The 22,500-nt window shown below is 44.4% G+C and overlaps 1 protein-coding gene and 1 long non-coding RNA gene across 2 annotated transcripts in view; both read left to right on the top strand.

The window, feature by feature from the left end:
• Positions 1-1,822, top strand: part of LOC137658226 (putative uncharacterized protein DDB_G0277255) — a 2,190-nt gene extending 368 nt beyond the window's left edge. Inside the window, exons 1-2 of the mRNA XM_068392908.1 lie at positions 1-543; positions 1,597-1,822. The exon at positions 1-543 is cut by the window's left edge and continues 368 nt beyond it. Coding sequence (XP_068249009.1) covers positions 1-513 — 513 coding nt within the window. The 3' untranslated portion in view covers positions 514-543; positions 1,597-1,822. The remainder of the gene's footprint in view (positions 544-1,596) is intronic.
• A 4,148-nt stretch (positions 1,823-5,970) lies between these two features.
• LOC137658606 (uncharacterized) overlaps positions 5,971-22,500 on the top strand; it is a 95,127-nt gene continuing 78,597 nt past the window's right edge. Inside the window, exon 1 of the long non-coding RNA XR_011047388.1 lies at positions 5,971-6,069. This is a non-coding gene — a long non-coding RNA (uncharacterized lncRNA). The remainder of the gene's footprint in view (positions 6,070-22,500) is intronic.

Raw genomic sequence — 22,500 nt, 5'->3', positions numbered from 1 at the left:
AGCTCTGGTAGCGAAAGCTCTCGTAGCATTAGCTCCAATATCAACCAGAACAACAATGCCAACGACGATGTTCGGAATCCACCTTGCACTGTGTACCTGTACAAGAGGTCCATTAGAGGGTCCTCAAGCGGAAATGTCTCGGAGATCCCTATTGGCGAGCACTGGGTGCTTTACTTTGATTGGGGCTACTACGACGCTCACTACGAAGCTTATGGAGTTAGGGGGAAAGTAGAGTTCTCTAAAGGAAAAGGAGAACCAAAGACTCCTGACTTTACTTTCATTAAGGAGGAACTTCAAACTATTAGAGTGATGCCTCACACCGTAGATGAGGAAGCTGAAAGGAATCGGTTCAACGGAGTGGATTACAGTGTGGGCTCTGCCAATTGTCAACACTGGGCCATAGAACTCGGCGAACGTCTGGGGATTCAGATGCCACAAGGTCAGGTTGAAGAATTGAGCACTGTAGCCAGTGGAAGCGCGATTGCAGTCGCGGATGCATCTGTGTTATTATAGGTCATGAAGAATTGATGTGAAAGTGAACAGGTAGGAAGAAAATAAATCAACCATATATATATATATATATATATATATATATATATATATATATATATATATATATATATATATATATATATGTGTGTGTGTGTGTGTGTGTGTGTGTGTGTTTGTGCGTGCGTGCGCAAACACCTTTGATCATATAAGATTACATATACATACTGTATGTAAATAGATGAGCATACACGTATATTTTACTGTATTTGTGCACACACAAATACGCATAAACACTCATATACTTTATGTGTGTATGATATTCTTTAAGAAATTTCCACAGTGTGTGCATCCCGTCATGTGCTAAAAATTCGCATTTTACAGAGGTTCTCATGTAAAGCATAACGAGTAACCTCGTAAAATGCCGAGATGATATAACTATCGAATTATTTCTCCCCACATTTTATTTTTGTTCTTCATTCTCGATAAACTCAAGAAGAACGCAGCGTGGTTATTCTCAAACGTGTGAATTGACAGTGTGAAACCGAGAACCTAACTTGGCGTTCTCTTTACGTAACAGACTTAGTTTGTTTATTGTAACTATGTATAACATTTGCTCATCACTTTTCATATGTCGTGATCTCTATGCACACAAAAACACGCATATATATATATATATATATATATATATATATATATATATATATATATATATATATATATATATATATATATATATATATATATCTTCTCTCTCTCTCTCTCTCTCTCTCTCTCTCTCTCTCTCTCTCTCTCTCTCTCTCTCTCTCTCTCTATTTCTTTATATATATATATATATATATATATATATATATATATATATATATATATATATATATATACATATATATATATACATATATTTATATATATATATATATGTATATATATATATATATATATATATATATATATATTTATATATATATATATATATATATATATATATATATATATAAACTTTTATCTATCATAAAAAGAGCTAAAGTAAAGCCATATTATTATGAATTTTTTATTTTTTTTTTCATAGATATCATGTTTGAAATATTTTTTTTCCTCTCTATGCAGAAGTTCACCTGAAGTCTTTCCAAAACATGAATCACCTGAAGAAAGGTCAACTTAAGAGAGGGTCAACTTAGGAGAAGGTCACCACATCGTAGAAAGGTCAGGAAGGTCATAACATTCCAGGAATAGCAGGAATTAAGACTCGCCATCAACTGCTGAAGATATTTCCTTGCAAAATATTCAAATGTCATTTTTTATTAAGTTAGCCTAATAAAGACGTTGCTGTTAACCTGTGAGTTACTTCGTGTCTAATCCTGCTCTCTCTCTCTCTCTCTCTCTCTCTCTCTCTCTCTCTCTCTCTCTCTCTCTCTCTCTCTCTCTCTCTCTCTCACATAAAGATCCTGCTCTTAATCTTAGTTATCTAGTGATTAATCCTGCTTTCTCTCTCTCTCTCGCTCTCTCTCTCTCTCTCTCTCTCTCTCTCTCTCTCTCTCTCTCTCTCTCTCTCTCTCTCTCTCATACAGATGCTGCTTTTAACCTCAGAGTTACCTGGTGATTATTCTCTCTCTCTCTCTCTCTCTCTCTCTCTCTCTCTCTCTCTCTCTCTCATACCGATGCTGCTCTAAACCTCAGAGTTACCTGGTGATTATTCTTTCTCTCTCTCTCTCTCTCTCTCTCTCTCTCTCTCTCTCTCTCTCTCTCTCTCTCTCTCATACGGATGCTGCTTTTAACCTTTGAGTTACCTGGTGATTAATCCTGCTCTCTCTCTCTCTCTCTCTCTCTCTCTCTCTCTCTCTCTCCTCTCTCTCTCTCTCTCTCTCTCTCTCATACAGATGCTGCTTTTAACCTCAGAGTTACTTGGTATTAATCCTGCTCTCTCTCTCTCTCTCTCTCTCTCTCTCTCTCTCTCTCTCTCTCTCTCTCTCTCTCTCTCTCTCTCTCTCATACAGATGCTGCTTTTAACCTCAGAGTTACCTGGTGATTAATCCTGTTCCCCCCCCCTCTCTCTCTCTCTCTCTCTCTCTCTCTCTCTCTCTCTCTCTCTCTCTCTCTCTCTCTCTCTCATACAGATGCTGCTTTTAACCTCAGAGTTACCTGGTGATTAATCCTGTTCTCTCTCTCTCTCTCTCTCTCTCTCTCTCTCTCTCTCTCTCTCTCTCTCTCATACAGATGCTGCTTTTAACCTCAGAGTTACCTGGTGATTTATCCTGTTCTCTCTCTCTCTCTCTCTCTCTCTCTCTCTCTCTCTCTCTCTCTCTCTCTCTCTCTCTCTCTCCTGGTCATCAAAGTCGAGATAAGTTGATGAAGATTATTATCTACCTAATTCAATACAAAAATTGACTCCTGAAGGTTTATCGAAGAGTCCTACGACACCTTGACACTTCAGTTCCTATTCTTCTGTGGACTGTAAAATATAACCCTTCTAAATCAATCTTTTGAAAAAAAAAAAAAAAAAAAAAACGTCAAAGGTCTATATGATAAGTAACATTGATGTAGAGTGTTGGTAGATATATAGAGTAGTGCACACATGAACGGATATCTGATGGAGGGACGGTAAGAGCATGAATACACAAAATAATGGTCATACTGCGAAAGAAACTTTCACAACTGGCTAGGAAAATATTCCTAATCTTGTCTAATACTGTATAATTGAGTAATTCGGGTCACTTAGACTAACTGTGTAAGGAAGTATTATTTTTATTAATAAATCATCATCCTTATAGATTAGAACTGATGGCCATGCAAACACTGCTAATGTCTGCACCCGCTCAGAGAACTAATGTCATTGATATTATCATTAGGAATATTCTTTTTATTGATTCTATGTTGTATTATTAATAAATATCCCACAAAAATTTTCAGAAGACGCCAATTTTATATTGCTTTTATGAAAATTAGATTAATCATCACAGTAATCCTCATATTAATTGGATGTTTTGTGACTAATTTATGTACCTGAGTGGAGATAGCCTTAAAACATGAAACAATGAGGTTGTTTATGCAGATGATGCTACTCTTTATACATTGATATATGACACCGAGATAAATTTTGTTATTAGAAACAAGCTTGTTACTCGTGCAGATGATGCTACTCTTTTTGCATCGGTATATGACACCGAGATAAACTTTGGTATTAGAAACAAGCTTGTTACTCGTGCAGATGATGCTACTCTTTTTGCATCGGTATATGACACCGAGATAAATTTTGTTATTAGAAACAAGCTTGTTACTCGTGCAGATGATGCTACTCTTTTTGCATCGGTATATGACACCGAGATAAACTTTAGTAATAGAAACAAGCTTGCTGCTCATGCAGATGATGCTATTCTTATTGCATTGATATGTAATACTAAACAGAGGAACTTCAGTCTGTGCAGATAACGGTACTCCTATTTCTTCGATATACAACACCTCCAAGAAAATATTATGCCTAGGAAACTAGCATGTTCCTCGTGCAGATGATACTTCTTTCTTTACATTCTTCCCATGGACTGTATAGGCTTGTAGATATCAAATCTCTTAGCAGGAATCCAGACCAAAGGAAGGCGTTACCCATGATATGGAAGGATGAGATTCAATTCTAGGTCAGTCAAAGTTTATAAATAACTTTCCGGGATATGGAACCGAGCGCTGAATAGTTTCTTATTGCCCCTTGACCTTTGCTAAGCAAAGAGGATGTTTTTTTTTTTTTTCTTGACCAGATTACTCATTAATATCAACTTGTTTATCTTAGATCCTATCTTCAAACATCCGTTACACAAAAGAAAATCTCTCTCTCTCTCTCTCTCTCTCTCTCTCTCTCTCTCTCTCTCTCTCTCTCTCTCTCTTTGAAGAAGAAGAAGATAGAGAGAGAGAGAGAGAGAGAGAGAGAGAGAGAGAGTTAAATAATCTTTAAGCTGTTTAATATCCGTACAGAACTGGGATATTATATATTATATAACTTGGAACTGCCAGTCATAAATAAAAGGCAAATTTCAAATTACTGGTGTTCTGTTGCTAGTACTACTGAAATAGATGTAAAATTTGCCAAGTCGAAAGGCTATATACTTACGGCTTTTCAACTGGAAATAGAGAATTAATTCAGACTTGATAGAATAACATAGTTCCTGGTTCATAATTGCTCATTCCGCAAAATAAGTTTGCAGGCATTCTGTCGCCTTATAGATAGGTGTAAAGCTTAAAAGCTTATTATTATTATTGCAATTAAGCTTTTTTTACCTGTGCCATACATAAATTAATAATGAGATTCCGTCTTTACTTTTATCTCATTCTAACTTTAAATCAGATAAGATAACACTCTGCTATCATCAGTTTTGGCAACCTATCGTTGTCAGTTTAGACTTTTTAAAATCTTCAAGTATCCTTGCACATTGCTTCGTATTGCAGGTTCAGGGGTGGGGCATAGCCTTTGCAATGGCACCTCTAAAGTTTAACTTCCTCTTATACTGTTTTGTCTTTTCCTCCACATATGGTTTAATACTTCTTTTTTCTTTTCTTTTCTCTATTTATTTCAATAAATTAGAATACAACAATAATTTTCTTTGTCTTCCTAGTGGGGTTCTTGAAGCTCAATTAATTCATTCTTTTATTATTATTACTTGCTAAACTACATCCCAAGTTGGAAAAGCAGGATGATACAAGCACAAGGGACTCAACAGGGAAAATAGGCCAGTGAGGAAAGGAAACAAGGAAAAATCAAATATTTTAAGAACAGCAACAATCCCTAAACAAATATTTCCTACATTAACTAGAAAAAACTTTAACAAAACAAAAGGAAGAAAGATTAGATAGAATAGTGTGCTCAAGTGCACCCTGGCAAAAAAAGAAAGAAAAAAAAATGGGTTAAATCATCTTCCTCATTTTCACAAAATTACAGTTTGCATGCAATGTACAATGAAAATTCTCTGCAAGGTCTCTGTGTCCTCTTCTTAGTCTGCGATGGAGGAATTCTAAGAATTCCTACATCGCATCTTGTCTGTCTGTCTGTATAGATTGCCTTACCTTGTGTAATGTTGGCAACTTGGCAACTGTGTTTTCCGACTGAGTGTTTAGTTTTGATATCATTGTCTTCTCTAATCCATTTTCGTTGATTATCTTTGAGGATTTGTTACAAGACAAATGGTGGTATGTGTAATAATTGCCAGTGATTCATAGAAACTATGTAGATTGACATTATGTTGAATGATTAAGCGGTATTTTACGTTATTTATAATTGAGCTCTCTAGAGAACAATGATTTGGTCTCTGCCATGGAAATACTGTTAAGCCATTTTTATTCCTTTGGTATTTTTTCCATTAATTGTTACTATGATACTTTTGGACTTTATTTCGAAAATATTTTGAGCTAAATTAAACTTCCTACACTTTTGGTGCTGAAGTTCGCAGATGTTTTCATAATTAAGGCTCAGCCATTTTCTTTAAACATCTTTAGTTACTCAGTAGGTGGCGTTGTTGTGAGAAGAGCTTGTGGCGACTGGCGAATATAAGGTCATTGTAAATTATATCATATCTTTATTTGCTCATCGTTTGATAAGAGGTAATACTATAATAAATCATTCCCATACAAGAAATACGTTCTTTAAGTAAGAAACAATAGAATATTAGCTTTTCTAGTTGCTTTGGTTGTATAATTAACACTGGTGTAGAGATCGTCAGTGTCTATGCTGCTAATTCTGACAAAATGGTATCTTGGTTTTATATTAAAGTACCAGAAATTTTGTTTTACCATTTAAGGCTGGGTATTGTCTATTGATTAGAAATGGAACTATTAAAGAGATTACTCGGGTGTTATATGTGGATGAGATCATGGTCAGGGGTACATGGAAATGGTTTGGGCATGCTCTTTGCACTGCGCAAGAGAGATTAGTTCACCAACTTTCAATTGGGCTCAACAAGGCACCTGAAAAGTTGGAAGAAGCAGGCCTACATGGCTGAGAACTATATAACGTGAAGTAGGAGACGATGAGTAGAGAAGTATTGATTTGAAAGCTCAAGATAGTAACGACTGGCAAACTCTATCAGAGGCTTTGATTCAACAGGCGTGGGAGGAGATGATGATGGTGATAGTTTTTTTTTTTATATTACATAATTTACGTATGTTTGAATTAAGGCTTTTAAATGGTACAGAGTTTTGGGTTAGGTTTTGGGAACTGGCTTAGGAAGATGGTAAGTAAGAAGCTGGTACACTACGTTAGGTTAGGTGTGCAGTGTTATGTTACAGTGTATTCACTCATTCAGTATTAGATATGTTATCCTATGTCAGGTTAGGAAATGGGACTATGGGTCAGAGTAAGGTGAACCCACCTCTTAAGTATTCCTTAGATGGGTGTGGGTATGTTATGACGCATTCATGTAATTCTTTTGATCTGTGATGAATGATATGTAATCCTAGGGATTGTAAGGGTGCAATTAGCCCCATAGGATAGGTTAGTACATATGCCCTTCAATTTCATAGCTACATTTGTGGCTTCTTTTATATGTAATTAAAGTACTCATACTGATTTTAAACTCAAGAGTATTTTTTCAATTGGTTATGGAGTGATGTACTTATTTTTGGCATTTTAGATTTGTGAACTATATTCATTTATGGGTTTCCCTCGACCTATATTCGCGGGTTAAGCACTAGGATAACCAATAATTGCTTGGTGCTGGTACATTACGTAGCCTACCGCTTTGTTTCTGGTATGGTATGCGGACTACCAGATTTCAATGTGGCCTGCCTTACTAGAATATTTGGTGCTGTTTTGGTATGCGATCTCATTTATGGCGTGATCTCATAAATTATTCTTTTGCTGTGGTATGCGATCTCAATATTTTTAATAGGTAAAAAAAAGCAAGAATAATAGAAAATCTTATAATTCTTGCTTCGTTTGCAAAAAAATAAAAACATCAACCTTCGTATGTATTGGCAAGCGGCAATATCGAGCTGCCTGCACTAACATCGATGATTGATTATTATTACTTAGATAATTATTCCCGGTATATATTTTTTAGAAAATCTAGTGGTTCTTGCTTTGCCGTGAAGTGAGGTAAGATCGCCTACCAAAGCAAAAGCAAAACTTTGAGATCACATAACAAAACAGCACTGAATATCCTTTTATGTATATGTATATTTATTTATTTGTGATTATGTGCACTATTAATCAGAGGTAGCTAAATTTTTAAATCTGATGAGTTTTAAGCTGTAGATATATTATGTAGATCCCAGAGTATACATAAGAATAAGACTTTGCTCTGTTGAGGTTCGCCTTGCTGGAAACTTTAACATTACATCTTGCTCCTCTGTTCTGGCAAGTGGTGCATGTTACAAAAACCAATTAAACGATGGGCTTGCCATTAAATCATCTCGAAAATTTGGTTATCGCTCGCCATTAGTTGGTCTCACAAATTTGGTTGTCGCTTGCCATGAGTTTGTCTCACAAATTTGGTTGTCACTCACCATTAGTTTGTCTCACTAATTTGGTTGTCGCTTGCCATTAGTTTGTATCTCACATTTGATTGTCGCTCGCCATTAGTTTGTCTCACAAATTTACTTGTCGCTAGCCATTAGTTTGCTCATACATTTGATTGTCGCTCGCCATTAGTTTCTCTAACACATTTGGTTGTCGCTCACCACGAGTTTGACGCACAAATTTGGTTATTGCTCGCCATTAGTTTGTCTCACACATCTGGTTTTTGCTCGTCATTAGTTTGTCACACACATTTGGTTGTCGCTCACCATGAGTTTGGCGCACAAATTTGGTTGTTGCTCGTTATTAGTTTGTCTCACAAATTTCGTTGTCTCTCGTCATTAGTTTGCCTCACAAATTTGGTTGTCGCTCCCCATTAGTTTGTCTCTCACATTTGGTTGTCACTCTTCATTAATTTGTCTCACAAGTTTGGTTGTCGCTCACCATTAATTTGTCTTACAAATTTAGTTGTCATTCCCCATCAGTTTTTCTCGCTAATTTGGTTGTCACTTCCCATTAGCTAATCTCTCAAACTCTCAAATTTGTTTGTTGCATGCCTTTAGTCTGTGTCAGAAATATGGTTGTCGCTAGCCATTGGTTTGTCTCACAAATTTGGTTGTTGCTCGCTATTAGTCCGTCTCGCATATTTGTTTGGCACTTGCCATTAGTTTGTCTCGCACATTTCATTGTCGTTCGTCATTAGTTTGCCTCACAAATTTGGATGTCACTCGTCATTAGTTTGTCTCACAAATTTGGTTGTCGCTAGCCATTAGTTTGTCTCACATATTTGGTTGTTGCTCATCCTTAATTTTTCTCACACATTTGGTTGTTGCTCGCCATTAGTTTGGTGCACAAATTTGGTTGTCGCTCCCCATTAGTTTGTCTCTCACATTTGGTTGTCACTCTTCATTAATTTGTCTCACAAGTTTGGTTGTCGCTCACCATTAATTTGTCTTACAAATTTAGTTGTCATTCCCCATCAGTTTTTCTCGCTAATTTGGTTGTCACTTCCCATTAGCTAATCTCTCAAACTCTCAAATTTGTTTGTTGCATGCCTTTAGTCTGTGTCAGAAATATGGTTGTCGCTAGCCATTGGTTTGTCTCACAAATTTGGTTGTTGCTCGCTATTAGTCCGTCTCGCATATTTGTTTGGCACTTGCCATTAGTTTGTCTCGCACATTTCATTGTCGTTCGTCATTAGTTTGCCTCACAAATTTGGATGTCACTCGTCATTAGTTTGTCTCACAAATTTGGTTGTCGCTAGCCATTAGTTTGTCTCACATATTTGGTTGTTGCTCATCCTTAATTTTTCTCACACATTTGGTTGTTGCTCGCCATTAGTTTGGTGCACAAATTTGGTTGTCGCTCCCCATTAGTTTGTCTCGCAAGTTTGGTTGTCGCTCGTCATTAGTTTGTCTCACAAATTTGGTTGTCGCTCACCATTAGTTTGTCTCACTCATTTGGTTGTTGCTCCTCATTAGTTTGTCTCAGAAATTTGGTTGTCGCTCGCCATTAGTTTGTCTCACACATTTGCATGTCTCTCGTCATTAGTTTGTCTCACAAATTTGTTGTCACTCGCCATTAGCTCAACTCACAAATTTGGTTGTCGCTTGCCATTAGTTTGTCTCACATTTAGTTGTTGCTCGTCATTAGTTTGTCCCACAAATTTGGTTGTCGTTCATCATTTGTTTGTCTAACAAATTTGGTTGACGTTCGTCATTTGTTTGTCTAACAAATTTCGTTGTCAGTCGCCATTAGTTTGTCTCTCAAATTTGGTTGTTTCTCTTCATTAGTTTGTCTCAATAATTTGGTTGTCGTTCGCCATTAGTTTGTCTCGCATATTTGGGTGTCGCTCGCCATTAGTTTGTATCACAAATTTCGTTGTCGGTCTCCATTAGTTTGTCTAACAATTGTTCCATAACTGGAATACAAACCACGCTATTAAGTAGGGGTATTACTTTCGGCGTATCTGAGATGATGAGCCATTAAATTTTAACGAGGGTTTACTACCCACATCGCAAGTTAGCGGGGGTAGGGGAGGGTAGCTTGCTACCCCCCTCCCCTCTCACACACCTGTGCTTGAGCTCACTTTGCTCTCGGCTCGGATGATGGTCGGACGTGTCCGCTCTCATCCGAGCCGTTATAATGGCAGCCATTTAACTGATTTTGTTCTTTTCTTTTTCTAGTTTTTGTACATGTGAAGTTGGCCTCTCCAATCATGCGCACCTGCCCTGGGTTTCCCGACCGCCCCTGTGGAACATTCATGTCGGCTGTCGAGACTGATCCTCACGCCCTTTGTCGTTCTTGTACGGGCCAACGGTGTGATAGTAACAACAAGTGTAGTGAGTGTAGGGAGTGGTCTGCCTCCCAGTGGGAGAGGTTTTCGCGACGACGGAAGAAGAAGTCCAAACGGGATATTTCCCCTTTGAAGGTTGCTTCGAAAGGAGAAAAACCCAAGGCCCCTTCTTCCGTTGCCCAAACCTCCTCCGAAGCTCCCACTCGGTCGGTCTTTTTCGAGAGACCGTCGAGTGTTAGTGTAGACCAATGTATTATTAACTAACCACGGGTCTCGAGAGATGACGTTGCTTCCCCTAGCGAAGCAGCTCCACTTCTCCCCCCGGGGGAGGATATGTCACTAACCTCCTTATTTCAGTGTTGGTCCTCCTTGGGGCTTACAGGTTCGCCCTCCAAGGAGGTTTTGCTTAACTGCATCCGATTGTGCTGCTGTCAAGCAATTGTCGTCACCGTCAGAGGTTGATCCTCTGTCTCTTGTCGACGTTGTGGTGTCAGAGGTATCCAATGCGTTCTCACCCATTTCCTCTTCCACTCCAAACTCTACGGTAGCTGACTGCTTAGTTTCTCCTGTTCCTGTTCAACCTATGAGGGGGGAGACTTAAGTTCATCGTTAGTCTCCCCTGCTAGTGTTTCTCTCCCTCGGGGGAGTTCACTTACAGAGACTCCTCTTCGGAGGACTGCAGAAGGTCAGCTTGCTTATCCAACGGCCCCCAGAGGGCGCATTCATCGGAAGGCTCGCCTTCCTCGTCGCCATAGAGGCCTTCCTTCACCTGTGGCGAGGAGGCGCCTCTTTAGTTCAACATCTTCGATGCAGTCCCCGCAGAGCAGCCTCTAGACCAATCATCTGTCACTGCTCCTGTATTGGTTCTGGACCCCTCTGCAGATCGTTCGTGATCTCCTTCGGTGGAAGGTCATCCTTTTAAAGGACACGTCGACCTTCCACCCGACAGACCTGCCGTCGCCGTTCTTGCATGGGCCTAGCAAGGCTCCACCCAAGCGTGCTGTTGCGCGCCAACAACAACAACAACTTACGTGCCCACGAGACCTGACAAGCGCTCTTTAGTAGCTTGTCAGGCCCCATCACTACGCGCGGACATTCATCATAATCGTAACACAGAGCATCAAGAGCGTACGCACCAACATGCACATACGCTCCAACACGAGCATAGCTCCATCACGCGCTATGCGCGCCCTCATGCACATATGCGCCTACGTTCTCCTGCGCAACTGCGCCCACGCACCCTGCACTTATGTGCCAACAGTCTCCTATGCACTCGCGCCCATCTGCGCGCCAACACTCACCTGCACGCCATCAATCTCCTGCGCAACGGCGCTCCTCCACGCGCCAGCGCTCTTCCGCGCACCAGTACTCTCCTGCACATGCGCATACGCGCCCAACATCTAACTCTCACTGCGCACCATCCTACGCACCAGGTAAAATCTGCGTATCAACTTTCAACTGATAGCAGGACTTCTAGTAAGTCAGCCATGCTGCCTTCTCCCGCGCACCAGCCTTCTCCCACGCGCTAACCTTCTCCCGCGCGCCAGCCTTCTCCCGCGCGCATCTACAAGGATATGTGCGCGCCCTGCGCACGCTCGTCAATCCTTTCAGAGGGATGCGCACCAATATTCTCCCGCGCTCCCGCACGCCCCACATGAATCCACTGCGCACCCACGCTCTAGGGAACTATCTCCTGCGTGCGCGCCCTACGGCCGGCACTGACGTGCGCGAACACTCTCCTGCGCGCTCTTCGTGATAATCCTGCGCGCCCACGCGAATATTCTCCCGCGTGCGAGCCCCGATATTCTCCCTCGCGCGAGCGTCGATATCCTCCCTCGTGCGAGCGTCGATATCCTCCCTCGTGCGAGCGTCAATATCCTCCTTCGCGCGAGCGTCGATATCCTCCTTCGCGCGAGCGTCGATATGCTCCCTCGCACGAGCGTCGATATCCTCCCTCGCACGAGCGTCAATATCCTCCCATGCACGAGACTACACACCCCAATAAACGACGTACGGCACGGTCGCCATCGCCTCATTCCCCTCCCCGCAAGTGCATGCCACCACGCATTGTGGGAGAAGGAAAACTTCCAGAGGGGTCCAGGATCCCAAGGCTACCACAGTCAAACCCACCAATGATAGTGACTTCTCCCAGGGATCCTTCAATCCCTTTCCCTTCAAAGGGTATGTCTGACAGCACGTCTGTCAGCCAACAGCCCTGGTTCGGTGCCCTGATCAGAGCCGTAACTCAGGCTTTCAAGCCTGTCTTCTCTGAATTGGGACACAGAACCATTGCTTCTTCTACTCATTTGAAGAGAAAAAGAGGTGTTTCAGACGAGATCACTCCCCCAAGGGCGAAACTGACTACACAGACCTTCCTTCTATTCATCAGACTGCCTCTCCTTCCCTTTCAGATGAAGATTTCCCGTCTCCAAGGGAATCACGCGAGGAGAGACTTTCCCCCATCGCACCAATGGAGGAAACCTCTCTTCGCGCCGAGGGGTCTACTCAGTCGGATTTTGGAAGGAACATGCCATCTTCGTCAATGTTGGAGTCTTATATTCTTCCTAGGAAGGAATCTAAAGACTCCAAAACATTGCTTAAGTCCTCTACTAGGACTAGGATGGAGCCAACTAGCCACTCAGGGAATGTCCCCAACTCTCCCCAAGGAAAGCCTTCAGGGATAGAAGGAGACTTCGCTGCAAGTCCTACAGCAGGAGGAGACCAGCAAGAGTCAGAACATGCGTTTTGGCAAGTTCTGACTCTAATGAGGGCTCTCAATGGGTTTTCCAACCCAGAGATCCCTCCTCGAGAGGGCAAAGACATGGTCTTAGACCGCGTCTTTGGTACTCATAAACCCTCTTAAGACCAGTGCAGCCCTGCCCTGGTCACAAGGGGTAAAGAGTACCAGGGACAAGATTTCACAACAGCTCTCCGAGATGTCCTCCTCCAACCGTTCCGGTACCACCAACAAGCTCCTCCCACCTCCTCACGTACAGCAGAGGAGGTATTTCGAGATCCTAGAGGAGCCTTGTCTAGCTCCTCCACTTCACCACACGCTGGAAGAGCTAACCAGGGGAGTCCCTCTTGAGAGACGCTCCAACCGGCAGGTCTCACTCTCGGCAGCCGAGATCTTCAACCAGGAGAAAGTTGCGAAGTGTGCTATGCAAGCCACTTCATGGCTCGATATCTGGGTAGGGACCTTAAGTATCCTGATACGTTCTGAGGATTTCTCCAAGGAACGTACCAGGAAAGCTATGGAAACCTTCCTTCTCTCAGGTACTTGCACGATCGAGTTTCTTGCCCACCAAGTCTCAAACTTGTGGGCAAATACCATCCTGAAACATTGGGATGCAGTAGCTGAGAGATTCCATCAGAAGGTCCCTAGTGCCGAGATCAATAGGCTCAGACATTCCTCCTTAGAGGGATCTGTCCTGTTCGAGCCTAAGGATGTGGAAAATGCCGCTGAGAGGGGGAGGAAGTCTCATCAAGACTCCCTCCTCCATAGGGCTTTAACATTCAAGCCTTATAAGCCTCCAGCACAACAGCAGTCCCGTCCAGTCAAGACCACTACGACGACAACAGCACCGAAGACTTTGGTGTCTAAGCCCTTTCCTGTTAAAGAAAGGAAAGGCAAAAAGTCCTCCAGGGGAGGCAAATATCCTAGAGGGAGCAGCCGAGGCCACAAACGCTAGGATAGGCAGTCTCCTTGCATTTCCACCAGTGGGGGGATGCCTACAAAGGGGCTCAAACAGGTGGAAGCAACTCAGGGCCGTTTCCTGGACAATCTCCGTGATCAGTCTAGGATATCGCGTCCCGTTCATAACATATCTACCTCCCCTGACGACGAATCCAGTGTCATTGAGCTCCCTTGCCATGGGATCGGCAAGGGGGCAAGCCCTTCAGGCCGAAGTCCAGACCCTGTTGAAGAAGGGCGCTCTCCAAAAGGTCCTGGACGGATCCCCAGGCTTCTTCAGTCGATTCTTTCTTGTAAAAAAGGCGTCTGGAGGCTGGAGACCAGTCATCAACCTCTCAGCTCTAAACAAGTTTGTCAAACAAACTCTTTTCAGCATGGAGACGGCAGACACGGTCAGACTAGCAGTAAGACCGCAAGACTTCAGGTGCACACTGGACCTAAATGACGCGTACTTCCAGATCCCAGTCCATCCGTCTTCAAGGAACTACTTAAGATTCAGCCTAGACAACAGAATTGTGACGGCGCCGAGTAAGGTTGTGAACTCAAAGGCAGGTTGGAAACGACTGAGTTATATTATTGTAGAACACTCTCCTTATATACATAACCTCAAGGCAACAGGACATAACAAGTTCACAAGACAGACAATATTACAGAGGAAAAACCAGACATGAATTTTCATGTTCGTTTTAGTGCGAGGGAAGAGCGAAGATACAAGCATAATATATACAAAAGGAATTATGTACAATTGTGTGAAACACGGTTGGTACATGGCTCCCCCCTAAAAATGACATACTGTACATGTTAAATAGGGCGCCCTGATCTAGAGAGGCGAATTGTAGGCGGGTCATCTGGCAGAAGATAAGCAGGTTTTAGACGATCAATGGAGACCCAGTCTTCTTTGCCCCGAATGTTTAGGAGGAATGCTTTCGGACTGCGTCGGATCACAAGGAAAGGGCCCGTGTAAGGGGGCGTCAGTGGTGGCTTGCTGGTGTCATTGCGCAGGAAGACATGCGTTGCAGAGTGCAAGTCCGTTGGTATGTGATGCTTCGCTGGGGGTTTGTAAGTCTGGCGGCACGGAGTAAATTTTCCCACGACGTGACGTATGCGCTGGAGATTGTCGGAGGAGGTTGTAGAAGGAAAAAATTCGGCAGGGACGACCAACGGGTCGCCATACACCATTTCAGCTGCCGAGACGTCGAGGGCATCTTTAGGAGTGGTCCTTAGTCCCAGGAGGACCCAGGGAAGCTGAGTAAACCAGTTGCAATCCTTGCAGCGGGACATCAAAGCTGCTTTGAGGGTGCGATGAAAACTTTCAACCATTCCATTGGCAGCGGGGTTGTAGGCCATTGTCTGATGTAGGGTGATGCCCAGGAGATTTGCTAATGATGTCCACAATTGAGAGGTGAAAGTGGTTCTCCTGTCAGAAGTAATATGCTCAGGGATACCGAATCTTGAAATCCATCCAGAGAGTAAGGCAGATGTACATGAGGCGGACGTTGCAGTTTCCATGGGAATGGCTTCAGGCCAACGAGTGGAGCGGTCGATGACGGTAAACTGGTAACGATGTCCTCGTGATGTGGGTAGGGGGCCTACAACGTCGACGTGAATGTGTGCGAAACGACACTGAGGTTGAGGAAAGGTGCCCACTCCTGAATCCTTGTGTCGATGTACTTTGGAAGTTTAGCAAGAAGTACAGGCGCAGACCCAATCCTTAGCAACCTTAGAAATGCCGTGCCAAATGAACTTTGCCTTCAGTAGCTGTGCAGTAGAACTGCACGAGGGATGTGAAAGGCCGTGAATGAAATCAAACACCTGTCGGCGCATGGAAGCAGAAATCCAATGTCGCGGTCTACCAGTACTGACGTCACAGAGGAGGGTGGTGTTGGAGTCTTCAAGGGGAAAGTCTTCCCAACGGAGGGACGTGCAGGATGTCCTACAAGCTTGATACTCCGGATCCTGTCGTTGGGCTTCAGCCAGGGCGTTGTAATCCAATCCCAGTTGAACGGCAGCCAACGTGTTTCTTGACAGGGCATCGGCAACGGGATCCATTTTCCCAGGGACGTATTGGAGGGTGCAATTTTATTCAGCCACGGCGGAGAGATGTCGGCGTTGACGGGCGGACCAGGCGTCAGACTGTCGAGTGAAGGCGTGCACGAGAGGCATGTGGTCTGTGCGAATGACGAAGGGCGTACCTTCTAAGAAATGGCGAAAGTGACGGACAGCCAAGTGTACCGCCAGCAATTCTCGATCGAAGGTAGAATAACCCGATTCTGCCTTGGACAGTTTTCTGCTGAAGAAGGCCAATGGGCGGGGCAAGCCTTTGACCACCTGCTCGAGTACTGCACCAATAGCGACGTCGCTGGCATCGGTGGAGAGAAGGAGAGGGGCGTGTGGGATAGGAAAAGTGAGAGCCGCAGCAGTTGATAGGGCCTTCTTTGCATTGCAGAAGGCTGCTTCTTGAAGGGGACCCCACTTCAGGTCCTTCGGCTTGCCCTTAAGGGAGGCGTAGAGGGGAGCAAGAGTGGCGGCAATGGCTGGCAGAAAACGGTGATAATAGTTGATCATGCCCAAGAATTCCTGCAGAGCTTTGACGGTCGAGGGCACGGGGAAGTTCTGAACGGCTGCTACCTTCTCAGGGAGGGGGTGGACACCTTCAGGAGTGATGCGGTGCCCTAAGAACGATACTTCGTTGGCGCCAAAGGTACACTTGTCGTACCGGACTACAAGGCCGTTTTGTTGCAGGCGGTCGAGCACGATGCGCAGGTGACGGAGGTGTTCTTCTTTTGAGGAGGAGAACACAAGTATGTCGTCCACATAACATACACAGAAAGGGAGGTCCCCTAAGATGCCATCCATGAGACGTTGAAACGTTGCCCCAGCATTACGAAGGCCAAAACAGGAGTAATTGAAGGTGTATGTACCAAACGGAGTGGTGATGGCGGTCTTGGGGATGTCTTCTGGGTTCATAGGCACCTGATAATACCCCTTCAGGAGGTCGAGCGTAGAGAAAACCTTCGCTTAGTGCAGGTAGGAGGTCACGTCGGCAATGTTTGGGAGGGGTTAGTGATCCGGTTCTGTTTGCATGTTCAGGCGCCTGTAATCCCCGTACGGACGGAGGGAGCCGTCTTTCTTCAGAACGATGTGTAAGGGCAACGACCATGGGCTGGAGGCCTTTTGGCAAAGGCTCATTTTCTCCATTTCGGCGAACGTCTGTTTGGCGGCTGCCAATTGTTCCGGTGCCAGACGTCTGAATTTTGCGAAGACGGGGGGTCCCGTCATCTTGTTATGGTGATACATACCGTGCTTGGCAGGAACCGTGGGCGTTTGGCGAAGTTCTGGACGGAAAACTTCTGGGTACGACGTGAGGAAGTGGGCGTAGGCATCCGTGGGTGCGCTGATGTGGAGAGCGAGGTTAGAGGGGGCGGGTTGAATAGGTGTCGACAAGTACGAGTCTGCGTTGACCAATCGTCGGTGGGCGACATCGACCAGAAGGTGGAAATGAGAGAGGAAATACGCACCGAGGATTGGCATTGTGATGTCAGCAACGAGAAACTACCAATTGAATTTACCATTTCCGAACGATAATGTGAGGTTCTCGTAACCGTAGGTGGGTATCGCAGATCCGTTGGCAGCTACTAAGCGGACGTCGGCGGATGTAGACAGACTACGTCGTGCCTTGAAGAGTTTCCTTGGCAAAAGAGAACGACAAGCACCCGTGTCTACCAAAAATCACATGCCCGTTCCTGCATCCTGTAAAAAGAAAAGATTAGAAACATGGGAGGCCACCGCCACAAGCGATGGCCTACTTACACGTTCTTTGGTCACTGACAATCCTTGGCACATTTCTTCGCGGTTGCCCCGAATCTGAAGTGGTAGTAGCAAAACTGCGGCGGATGGGAGGTAGTAAGTGGCTGTAGAAGTCGTTCGTTGGGGCGCGAGCGATTGGTGGGTGGTGGGCGGCTTTGTCGCCGCTTCGACACGTCACGGGGTAGGCGTGTATGTCCTACGGCATTCATGTCAGCTTCGGTTGACGTTGAATAGGCATCCTCGTCGTCAGGGGTGGAGGGGTTGATGGAGGTCTTGAAGTGGCTGTCCATAAGGGCGTCGGCTTTGGTCATCAAGTCCTTTATGGGTAAACTGTCGACATTGGGTATGGCAGAGTGTACAGGTTCGGGTAAACGGCGTATCCAAAGGGCACGAAGTAGGTTCACCTCACGAGGAGAGCCGTCTGCGGCAGGTTGAAGGCGAGCGATACTGGTCATTTCCCTGAGGGCAAGCGAAGCCCTTTGGTCCCCCAACGGTTGTTGCGAGAGCTGAAAAAGCTTTGCTATACGGGCGGCTGGCGACGGCGAGTACTGCTGCAGAAGGTATGTATTGAGGGCGTCATACGCTATTGGGGTGTCTCCTTGTTCACAAAGCCAGTCGGATATTTCTGGGAAGGTGTCCTCGGGTATCGCCGCGAGAACATAATCTGCTTTGGTGGTTGAGCGAGTCACGCCCCTGATACGGAAGTGGACTTCAGCGCGTTGAAACCAAGCAAACGCCTCTCCGGTGGCGAATGGTGAAAGTTTCAATGGGGCGGCGGCAGCGCCAACTGCTGTAGTAGAGTCCGTCTCCGTCATAGTACCAACGATGGAGGGGCGAGGGAGGTAGGGGTGGAAGGCAGTGGGAGCGAGTCGACTTCCGGGGTCACCAATGTGACGGCGCCGAGTAAGGTTATGAACTTAAAGGCAGGTTGGAAACGACTGAGTTATATTATTGTAGAACACTCTCCTTAAATACAAAACCTCAAGGCAACAGGACATAAGTTCACAAGACAGACAATATTACAAAGGAAAAACCAGACATGAATTTTCATGTTCGTTTTAGTGCGAGGGAAGAGCAAAGATACAAGCATAATATATACAAAAGGAATTATGTACAATTGTGTGAAACACGGTTGGTACAGAATGTACCAGTTCAAGGTGCTGTGCTTCGGTCTTTCCACAGCACCACAAGTCTTCACCAGAGTGTTCACCTTAGTATCATCTTGGGCACACAGGATTGGCATCCGTCTCCTCCGTTATTTGGCCGATTGGTTTATCCTAGCAGACTCGGTGTCAACCCTTCTTCAACACTGAGACAAACTTCTGAGACTTTGCCAAGATCTGGCGATCATGGTAAATCTCGAGAAGTCTTCACTGCTTCCCACTCAAAGACTGGTATACTTAGGCATGATTATAGACACCACTCTCAACAAAGCCTTCCCATCAGACGACAGGATAGCAAGGCTGAGGAAGGTCGCAAGACCTTTTCTCAGACAAGAAGAACTTCCAGCCCAATCGTTGGCCCGTCTAGTTCCCAATGGTCGCCTCAGGATGAGATCCCTCCAGTGGCGACTCAAGTCCCGGTGGAATCAAGCGTACGACTCTCCGGACATCCGGATCCACATGGGACCTGCGGAATATACGGTTCTCCAGTGGTGGGTAGCAGACGAGAACCTACGAAAAGGAGTGGATCTTCTCATCTTCCCCCCGGGATTTGATGCTGTTTTCGGACGCTTCAAAAAAAGGGTAGGGGGCCCACGTGCTGCACCACACGACCTCAGGCCTCTGGTCAGAGTCAGAAAAGTACCTCCGTATAAATCTCCTAGAGATGAAGGCCGTCTTTCTAGCCCTTCAACAGTTCCAACAGTACCTGGCAAGTCACTGTGGTGGTGATGAGCGACAACACCACAGTAGTGGCCTACATCAACAAAGAAGGAGGTACTTTTTCGCAACAACTATCCCATCTAGCAGTATAGATACTGAGATGGGCCGAAACCCACTCGATACCACTATCGGCATGCTTCATTCCAGGCAAGAGGAATGTGCTCGCCGACAACCTGAGCAGAGCATCTCAGATAGTGAGTACCGAATGGTCTTTGGATCAACTAGTAGCCAACAAAGTCCTGACTTTGTGGGGTTCTCCGACTGTGGACCTCTTCGCAACGGCCCTGAACTTCAGGCTCCCGCTGTACTGTTCCTCAGTCTCAGACCCCAAGGCTCTCTGGTAAGATGCTTTCCAACAACGGAGGGACAACATCGACGTTTACGCCTTTCCCCCGTTCTGTCTGATGAGGAGGGTACTCAACAAGACCAGAACATCGGTCAATCTTTCAATGACCCTCATAGCTCTGCTATGGCATCACACAGAATGGTTCCAGGACATTCTGCAACTCCTAACGGAACCACCAAGAGAACTCACTCCACGATACAATCTACTCAAACAACCACATGCCAACATCTTCCGCAAAGCCGTAGGTTCACTATGACTTCACGCCTTGAGACTATCCAGCATCTCCTCTCTGAGAGAGGATTTTAGCAACAAGTTGCAATCAGGATGTCTGAACACCTGCGAAAGTAATCGGCAGAAGTCTACCAAGCAAAGTGGAAAGTCTTCTGTGGTTGGTGTCGTAGAAGGGGTATCTCTCCACTGTATGCCACTATTCCTGCAATAGCGTAGTTCTTCGTGTATTTGCTTAAAGAAATGCTCCTATCAGTCTTGGCAGTGAAAGGCTATTGCTCAGTCTTAAGCCTCGCCTTCAGGCTAAAAGGAATGGACATTTCTTCATCACTAGAACTTTCTCTACTCATATGGAGTTATGAACTTAACTGCCCCCAGTCGGAAGTGAGACGCCCCCAATGGAACGTGGTTTGAGTTCTCAGGTCTCTTAAGAGACCCCCCTATGAACCATTACGGCAGGCATCAGATCGCCACCTAACCTGGAACGGTGTTCTTGCTAGCTTTTTCCTCGGCCTAGCGAGTCAGCGAATTTCATGGTCTCATATGACATCGCTCATTCAAGTTTATTGCTAAGACTCAGAATCCAGGAGTAGCAGATCCTCGATTCGACTCCTTCCGGATTTCTAGTCTCCATACTGTAACAGATGACCCAGACCATCTCTTACTATGCCCAGTAAGGAGCTTGAGGCTGTACCTTAAAAGAACAGCCGCGGCCCGTCTTTGTGTGCCTGCACTATTCGTCAGTACAGGAAGGATTAAGAGGAGGGTCAACAAGAACACCATCTCTGCATGAATTCGCAGGGTCATTGACCTGGCATTGAATCCAGACCCTCCTCCGTCACGTCGCCCCAGAGTACATGATATCAGGAGCATAGCTACGTCCCTGGCCTTCAAAAGAAATTTTTCAGTGATGCAGGTTCTTCAAGCTGGGATGTGGAAATGGCAAACAACGTTCACATCCCACTACCTGCAAGACATGACCCACAGGAGACGCGATACTTTCTCTATCGGTCCTGTGGTGGCTGCACAACAGCTGGTTTAAAACCTCAAGCTCCTTATTGGACAAGTAGCAGAAGGTTGAGCGCATTGTTACCCGGTTTTAGTCTGCATGAATGAAAAGGTTTGACTGGCCCTTATTCTTTTCTTCATCATCCCCTCTCTTGGGGAAAGCAGCATCCTGGGTTCTCTGCATAGCTGACCTCAAACCACTGCAGGTAAACTATGCTCCCTTGTGTTCCTAGTATTCATATCAATACTGTTACGTCCCCATACCCTGACGAGGTGGTATTGGGAAAGTCCTAGTCTACATGTTTCCATCTATAGAACTTCAGAACAACTTTCTAGGACGAGTCACACTTCTTCATACCTTCACACACAGCTTGCGTAAGCCGAAGACCTTGCATAGCAAGGTTTTAGCGAGGTTCAGGGACTCCTTATTTCTTGAGTGCTTACACACTCAAATAAGGAGTCCTCGGGCAAAGCCAAAAGCCAGACTGGCTGGGACGTCCACCCTTCCTAATGGGTGAGTCACCCCTATTAAATAGCGTGGTTTGTATTCTAGTTAAGGAACAAATGACAAATTCGTAGATAATTTGTATTTTTCCTAATGATACAAACCTTAGCTATTTAACCAAACTTGCCCGCCACTTTAGTTTGTCTCACAAATTTCGTTGTTGGTCACCATTAGTTTGTCTCACAAATTTGGTTGTTGCTCGTCATTAGTTTGTCTTACTAGTTTGGTTGTCGTTCGCCATTAGTTTGTCTTGCATATTTGGTTGTCGCTCGTCATTAGTTTCTCTCACTAGTTTGGTTGTTGCTCCTCATTAATTCATTTCACAAATTTGAATTTCTTTTGCCATTAATTTGTCTCGATGGTATAAAAATTTACGTCTTTTCTTATTTAAGCCCCGTATCGAATTTTTTTTTATGCTTAATATATCTACAATTGGTCATGCATATTTGAACAGATTTGATATAAATTATAAGATTTAGAAGCGAGTAATTATCGATAGTAAAGCAGATGTTTAATTAATTATTAATATTATTACCTCCAAACGAAGTTGGAAGGAACTTATGTTTTACCCCCCTGTTTGTGTATGTGTGAGTGTGTTTTTGTTTGTGAAGTTTAATTAATTATTATTATTACCTCCAAACGAAGTTGGAAGGAACTTATGTTTTACCCCCCTGTTTGTTTGTGTATGTGTGAGTGTGTTTTTGTTTGTGAACAGCTTCGTGGCCACAATTTTAATCGTAGAGTAATGAAAC

Source organism: Palaemon carinicauda, chromosome 19, assembly GCF_036898095.1.
Source record: "Palaemon carinicauda isolate YSFRI2023 chromosome 19, ASM3689809v2, whole genome shotgun sequence".
In the NCBI taxonomy this organism is placed as follows: Eukaryota; Metazoa; Arthropoda; class Malacostraca; order Decapoda; family Palaemonidae; genus Palaemon; species Palaemon carinicauda.
This window is presented reverse-complemented; position numbering and strand designations above follow the sequence as displayed.